At 36.2% G+C, this 8,420-nt stretch overlaps 1 protein-coding gene across 2 annotated transcripts; it reads right to left on the reverse strand.

Moving 5' to 3' along the window:
- Positions 1-384: 384 nt before the first annotated feature.
- LOC113230649 (hornerin-like) lies at positions 385-7,921 on the reverse strand. Of its 2 annotated transcripts, XM_026464656.1 has the most exons (4): positions 7,885-7,921; positions 6,714-7,440; positions 1,499-3,600; positions 385-1,122 (listed from the first exon to the last, which is right to left on the reverse strand). In XM_026464656.1, exons 1-4 carry the CDS (start codon positions 7,891-7,893, stop codon positions 634-636), a joined length of 3,327 nt encoding a protein of 1,108 aa, XP_026320441.1. In that variant the 5' UTR covers positions 7,894-7,921; the 3' UTR covers positions 385-633. The 2 variants fall into 2 exon arrangements, with proteins under 2 accessions (XP_026320441.1, XP_026320440.1); XM_026464655.1 differs by having other exon boundaries at positions 385-3,600.
- Between the last annotated feature and the right edge of the window lie 499 nt (positions 7,922-8,420).

The following is an 8,420-nucleotide window of genomic DNA, read 5'->3' on the forward strand; positions in this document are numbered from 1 at the left end:
CACTTTTTAGCGCGGACCCGACGTCCATATAATTGTAAGTCAATGAGTTTGCTCGGTTGTTTTTGAGTATTTTCTTTCGCACATTCCAATAGCATCTTTAGGAATACCTAAGAGACGATAAATGTTTTGATCGTTTTTTATTTATTATACGATTCATTCATAAAAACTTCATTAGTTGAGAGTAATTTTTATCCATTGAAAATTTTGGCCATGGTCAATTATATGTTTTGACAATAGTACCAATGTTTAACATTTCATCTTTATAAAATATACCGATGCCTCCAATGAACACTACGTTAAGTTAATTTTTTGGTAATTTATTTTGTTTTTTGTTTCTTCGTTTTTTCACAAAATTCGTTTTTTTGTTTTTTTTTCACACAATTCGCAAATAAGGCTGTTTATCTTAAAAACAAAAGCTGACCAATAAATTAAATTATCGTAGTGTTCATAAAGGTATCCATAAAGCATTTGAGCAATGTTACAGACAAATAATAGCAAGCACGTTAAACATACCGCATATAATAAACAAAAGAAATTAACTTATAACTGTCAATATTGCATGGCAAAATAATCACGTTGCCATAAAATTAAAAATAAGTTAACAAGTTTTGCTCAGAGGCCCATGAAAGGTACTCAATCTTTAATAATGGTAACCAGTTTCAGAGTCAAAGCTGGTTGCAGGGGGTTTCCTTGATGCATCGAAGACTTCTCCTTGCCCTGCAAAGCTACTTGTTGTAGGACCAGTGCCCTGAGCACCAAGGAACGTACTTTGAGAACCAAACTGACTCTGCCCAAACTGGGACTGAGTACCAACACTGGGCCGAGTGGGTTGGGCCCCGAAGCTTGGTCTTGTAGGTTGTGCCCCAAAGCTCGATCGCAAAGGCTGAGAACCAGAGTTGGGTATGGATGACTGACAACATGGTCTGCCAAATCCAAACTGGGAACCATCACTATTTTCCTGATTCTCTGTTTGAGATTGACTGGAAGGTCTTGATGGTGAAGCAAACTTTGTCTGTTCAGATTGTCCCTGAGTACTTGTGGACTGTAAACCAAATGTAGCTTGAGCTGAAGCGGTTTGTCCAAATGGAGTTCGGGCTGGTTGGCCAAATTGAGACCTTGAGCCAAATATTGGTTGCTGCTGAGCATTCTGTACAGCAAAGTTGTTTTGTCCAAATTGAGGTACTGATGTCTGTGCACCAAAGTCAGGTTTTGTAGTCTCAAATATCTGTGAAAATTGAGAATTCGTCGAACTTTGACTGTCTTCATTATCCTGTCCCATTTGAGGTCGAGACTGACCGCTAAATTGGGTTTGCTTTTTCTGACCAAATTGTCCAGATGTAGTTTCTGCGTCTTCAGGAGCCGGCAGAGTTTGTGTTGGTTTAGCATAGTCATAAATTTCCCCGTCGTATTGTTGGGTTGCTACGGATGGAGAAGAAGTATCATCATTTCCCGGCTGGTTTCGGTTTAAGTCTTGCTGTCCAAAGGTTTGAGCTTGAGCTTGATTTTGAAGTGAAGATTGTTGACTTTTAGAACTTTGAGGACCGGATTGTGAACCGAATAAAGACTGGGTAAGGGTAGTTTGCTGACCAAATAATGGTTTTCGAGAGTTTTGATCAAACTGGTTTGAAGTTTGAGGTCTTGAATCGAACTGAGTTTCAGTGTTGAATTGAGATGATTGTGTAGGCGCTTGTGAAGGGAATGGTGATATTGAGGCCTGAGTTATACCATTGAAACCAGAACTTTGATACTGGCTCTGTGTAGAGGCAGGTGTAAAAGCAGTAGGTGCTACTGTGGGAGGTCGTGGGTATTTAGAAGAACCTTGATAGTTGCCGCTTTGGGCCACAAAGGGACCAGCAGAAACATCTTGACGAGCATTCGTAAGCTGAGGATTGCTTTGAGCACCCTGGCCTACTCGGTTAAATTGATTAGATGGAACACTTGGAAAACGAGATGACTGAGGAGTATTGAAGGGTTGAGAAGGTTGGTTGTAATAATATGAATCATCAGAACCTTGTTGTTGCTGGTTAATACTGGGTCTCTGAGTACTTGCAGAGTACTGCGCATCATTATTTTGCGCACCTTGAGATTGTTGGTTGAACTGTGATTGTTGAATGAACTGCCCTCGGGTCGCCTGAGTAGGGAAAGCTGGAGCTTGTGTCTGTCCAACAGATCCAGAACCTATTTGCGACCCAAAAGACGGCAATGCTGATGATGAAGGCTGAGTTGGTGATGCAGATAATCCAGGATAAAACTGGTTTCCAAATTGGGTTTGAGAGGGACGTCTATTAGAGGGACTAGAATCGAACAAAACCTTGTCAGAAGTTGTCGTCTGGGATTGGGCTGAAGAAGAGTCGGCACTAGATTCAAATGGTGTAGTTAATTCAGTTTGCGGCTCTGCAGTTGCTTTCTGATCCAAAATGCTTTGAGCAGATGAGAATGGACTACTTCCTGTGGATAGACGTTGTTTTTCGTTTGATGTTGCTTGTGGCTTTTCGAAACCATTAAACTGTTGTGATCCAAATGCAGATTGAGAACTAGCTGTAGAGCTATGACTAAGACGGTTTTGATGTGAAGGTGAATGAGTATCAGACTGGGAAGATTGTTGATTGAATTGCGATCCCATACCAGAAGAAGCACTAGGTTGGTTTAAAAACCTATTTTGATTAGATCCTGTCGTCGGAGGTAAATATTCTTTTCTACTACCAAAGCTAGCTGATGCTTGACTAGATTGACCACCTTGACCAAATCTATTTGAGAGTCTACCATTGTTGGATGAGGGGTTTTGAGAGGAGATAACATTGGTTCCGAAATTAGATTGTCCAGAAATACCAGAGATTGGTTGGTTATAGGATGTGGAAGTAGTTCCCAGAGGTTGCTTTTGTTCTTGTAATTTCTGTTGTGATAGTGCTACAAAATTGTCAGTATTTTCTTCGTTGGTATTGACTTCCTGAATGAATTGCATGGTACTATCTGGAGAACTATCAACTTGCGGTCTTGAACTTTGAGGGCGACCATTTTGTGGACGGCTGAAACCATTAGTTGGTGGTAAGTACTCGTTCCTGTTGCCAAAACCTTGACTAGATTGTGCGCTAGCGGAAGACCCAAAACCGTTTGTCTGACTTTGCGCTGATGCAAAACCAGACTGTCCTATTTGTCTATTTGGATTGGAAGCTTCGAAACGACTTGAAGAACTTTGACTGAATCTATTGGCAGCCTGAGGCTGTTTGCTTCCAAAACCTGTCTGCCCTGATGATGATCCAGATCCAAATCTGTTGCTTGTAGCTCCAATCCGGTCCTCATTTGACTTTTGTTCTTCAAACCCGTCAGTACCAAATGCTCTATTTGGACTTTCGCCGTGTTCTAAGCTCTCGTGGCCTTGTCCTTGTGAATGACCCACTTGCCCCGAAAATCCTTGATGTCTTGTCTTTTCCTGTGCTTTTACTCCAGGTCTAAAAGGTTGATTGCTCTGGCTGATAAAACTTCCGCTTCCAGTTGCATCCACTTGTCCGAATTTAAACGATTGATGGCTAAATTTTCCTTGTGCGTTATTGCTTTCTGAGTAATCGCTTCCTGCATTGTACTTCTGAGCATCGTATGAGCCTGTAAATAAAAAATGAAAGTTGTTAGCAATTTGTCAACGCCTTAGTGTGACGATATATTAGTCGGTAATCCATTTGTCAAAGCGACAATGGGCTTAAGCCGGTAACAGTGGTTCTGAGAATGAAATTGTTTGGCGTTCCTCGGACAGTACAAGTAGGCTTTGTTCAAGTGTCACAGGCTGTATGAAAACAGCGAAAGATGAGGAAACTTCTTTTCAATTACGATTAATAGAAAGAGCCCCTGCGTCATTTCATTATTTTTAACTATTTCTAAATTCATATGAAGAGTTACTTTGTCATGAAGTTTTTTTGCATTATATGCTTAAGTATATTTTAAAACAATTAATCATAAGTTAAGCCATTAATAGCCGTATTAAATGTAATCGATCATCGAGAACAAAATGTTGACACACTAACAAGTACTTGACTCTTGACTGCATTCTTCACGTTAGAGTTTTTATATACGGAACTCTCTTTTTAAAACCTGTTCCCGCTTGCTATTGTTATGTCACACGTTGATTAGACACCGGTTTTCTGTAGGTAAATAACCTCAACTATGACTAATTGTCCAATCAATAACTTTATTGAGTAAGTTTTGGTTTATTTGAACTTTGTTTGATACGGTTAAGTGCATAGTAAATATCAGTAAGTACGTATCAGCGAAAATCATTCGACTGAATAGTTTGATATGGATGACTTTATTAAATAACAAATGAGCATTGCGAAATTGTAAGTGACGGAATAATGAGATAATTAAAAGAATGCGACGAGATATTAACATACAACTCTGTAGATTATAAAGATCAGGCACTAAAGGCTTGGTAGGATGAAATATAATGTTAATTTAAGTTCATTATCAAGATAGAACGAGTGCGGGTTATAGCTTATTTTTACATAAAGATTTTAACCGACTTCAAAAAAAGAGGTGATTCACAATTTGACTATATTTTTTTTTGTATGTATGTTACAAGATAACTTCGTTACGTGAACCGATTTTCATTGTTCTTTTTTGTTGGGAAGAGAGTACCTCAGTATTGGTTCCATTTATGAATCCGGTTTCGGGCACTTTCCGGTAACCGATTTCAATAAAACTTGACAAGTAGATGTAATTCCACGAATTTTTAAAGTCTTTTTTTTTATAAAATTGTTATAATAGTTATAAAAGTTTGACAAGATATCTAGGACTAAAACGAGTAAAAAATGTGCATACTAGAGTTCGTTCTCAAGATTCTGGACAATGTTAAAATAAAAAATATTTCAAGGTGGAATAATAAATTTATCTAATATTAAGACAAGATTCAATTTGAAAGAATTTGAATAAGAAACAGTAAAATAAATTCGGTGCCATTTTTTCTCTTTTTTTATAAAAAATTAAGTGCTTCTAAACAAAAGCACGGTAACGCGTGTAAAGATAACAATGCAAAAAACACAAAAAAATGACAATAATTTGTTATGGAAGATGTCGCACATGGTGGCGTTGCATATAATTCCGTATATAAATTCTAGTAATTTATCAGGTGTATGTGGACTTTAAAATAATGATTAAATATAAACCAGTCACTAATAACGTTTTCATGTGAACGAATGATGGAAATACTTTTAATTTTTACACAAATTCTAGTATTTAAAACACATTTTTAATAAGTTATTATGTATAATCATGGAAGTGCAGGTTTAAAAACAACTAGGTAAATATAATTTCTCAAACCGGAACATAGTTTAAAAAATACCTGTATTCTTAATAAAACAATAATGTATGTGGTATCAAAATCAACAAACGCACAGCCTTTAAAGCAACTGTCACCAAAACAACAACACAATGAACCTTAAACAGGAGAACTTTTAGCGTAATGATTTGGCTTTTCTTGTAAATAGTGACAGAAATTTGGATTTGAACGAGACTCTAATAATATATATATAAATTTTTATGTTTTAATTCTACTTCCATTAACGGAGAGAGAAAAGGGGTCCTATAACGGGTTCACCGCCTAATTTCCGCTGCAATTTGGAATATATTATTTAATATCATATATTATTTATATTTTAATAGACTTAGTGATTGTTATTTTGGGGCAACACATTTGACGAACGTGAGACCTAGCTACCCATAGTATTATATAGGATCCTAGTTTGGAAGTTAGGCACATCTCTGTACCTATTTTTCTTTATTTTGCACTAAAGTTTTTTATTTTTATTTATTAATTAAATATTATTTAATATTTTACGATTACGTATTTGTAGGTGAAAGCAATAACCGAAAACATTACCATGATTCTACAAAGCTTCAATACAGACAACGCAAAATTGGATCATACATAAAACGCAAAGTTCATAGGAGATTCTGTTTTTTTTAATTGAGTAAAACATAGTTTGAATTACCGAAGAACTCGATTGAATAATGGAAATAAGTTCGAACGATTTATCGAAAAAATGTGTGTGAAGTTTTGACGATAGTTAGTTAAACTATTGCCTAACATTTTCATAACGTAGGGCTTAATACCTCTCCCTGAAGAACATGCCTCGATCAACATTAATTATTATGCGCATGTAGTGAATTCGGGAACCGTGTTGTAACTCGAAATCGTTACTCTGCAATGGTATACGTTAAACATGTAAAATGCATAATGAAGTGTATAAACAATTTATAAAGAGCATTGTATCTGTTGAAGTTTACTAATGACGTCATTTTTTAAAAGCAACAAACAACCTAGGGATTTATTTTAAAGCCTGAGACATTTATAAAGTAATCTAGTTATTATTGGTATTCGGTGTAAAATTTCTCAGTGCATGCCTTTTTTGTAGAACCTGTTATATATCCAGCCTTTATTGTTGAACGGTGAATTGTGTTGTTATTTTCAACTTTACTTAAATTTGTGACGAATTTTAATTTAAAGTACGTCAATTTTACTTTTCTTTTTTAATTTTAAATAATACAAATACAAATATTATGATCAGTTATTGAACTTGAATATACAATGCTACACCTTGTTTTTATTACTACTAAAGCCACACACAGCACCTAGAATTCGAATTTACAACTGTGCGGTAACATTTGCTATATGTTAAGCATATTCTGCAATAAGTGACGATGAAAGAAAATAAAAAATGGCTTACCATCATCAATAAGCCCTGCAGCTTCATCTCTCGCATTTTGTTCCAAACTCCTTAAAATTTCCTCAGGAATTGGAGGTGGCGTAGGCAAATGGTCTCCTTTAGGCTGGTAACCTCCCTCATCAGCCGTATAACTTACACTGTAAACCTGACCATCATCACCAGTGTACGAAAACCCTCCCTGAGCCTGTACTCCGTTCGTTGCTACACCATTTTCTTCAGCAGTAATACCGTTGTCAGTTTCAAAAGCGTAGCTATAACTTTCCGGACCTACTTCGTTTTCAAATCTCAAAGTGTTTGCTGCTCTGTCCAAAGCTGCTCTCGGTCGTTCAGCGCCTCCAGTTTGGAAGTTAGAACCTTGTGCAGATTGGAATCTTTGATTATTCGTTGATTGCCCATCATTATTGAAAGCATTTTCATTTGTTTTAAAACCCGCAGCTCCGACTTTAGAATTAATCGACCCATAGGACAATCTCGGTGCTCCAAGACCAGTGTCTTCACTTCCTGATGCCCTGGTACCTGCAGCAGCAGCATCAACGACAACTCCTTCAAAGTCATTGGTAAAACTACCCTTTGGGAGTCCACCTAGGCCATTGTTTCCTAGAGAGTTCTGTAAGGGAGTTTGTAAAGACCCAGGTGAACCTCCAGCTGTTTTAGCTGATGCAGGTGGGAGGTACGTGCGGTCGAGCTTAGCAGCTCCGCATACCGCTATAAAAGCGGCTATAATTATCTGAAAAACGAAATAGTATTGCTTTAACAATTAAATATTGATATCTTACTAGTTGAGTAAGGGCTGTACAATAAATAAACGTACAGATGCGCTATTGAGAAAACGAACTGTCATACATTAAAGAAAGTTATTGAAATAAATACATAGGGGTTTAAATATTACTGTAACTGCTCTTATAGTCATCCAGAGAAAATTTGGCACTTTTTTAAATAAAATTGTCATATATGCTTGTAGTATTTGAACATTTCTATTTGTTGTTATACAAAAAACAGAAATTTTTAATTTCCTAATAGGATAGTTCACTGTAACAATAGAAATTTAAAAGCTCATTGTCAAAAATAAGTCACTCTCCGTAACCATTTAGTTATCTAGATCACACTTTTGTCTAACACCGTTACATAAGTGTCACTTCACTTTAATAAATCACTTTGTTAAAAATATTACCAAATTCATTATTGTGGTCCCTGGATGCTGTTGCAATGATGGGTTGAGACGTACTGATTGTACTTGGAGCCTTCTTTTGGTTTTTATACTCCATGAAAAGTTGAATAAAAAACGTGCTCGTGCGTATGTACAAACTTACCTCATCCGCCACGTATGTGTAATTTTCCGATTGTAATGACTTTGTGCTGTGGTGATAAGAATTAGTTTTGATAGTTATAATTTTTATTTAACTGCAAAAGTTAATTTTGGAGATGCACGTATAGATTCCAAGTTCAAGCAGTTTAGTCAAGTTAATTGGAGAATACTCTTGCTTAGTTACGAATATAACTAAAATCAAACCGTTTCGTGAGCCATATTATTATGAGGGCACGAGGTAATAATAATATTTTTTATAACTTAAACGGTGGATTAGGTCAGTGTTAACTTAAACGTGTTTTTCTTAAATTTTTATTATACTAAAAAAATATTACAGTATATGTAAAGTGATTTTAATTGTTTTTTTTTTGTAACCATTTTGTTTACACCATTTGTGATAC

The sequence above is a fragment of the Hyposmocoma kahamanoa genome, unplaced genomic scaffold (assembly GCF_003589595.1).
Source record: "Hyposmocoma kahamanoa isolate Upper Pololo Valley unplaced genomic scaffold, ASM358959v1 64, whole genome shotgun sequence".
Taxonomy (NCBI): Eukaryota; Metazoa; Arthropoda; class Insecta; order Lepidoptera; family Cosmopterigidae; genus Hyposmocoma; species Hyposmocoma kahamanoa.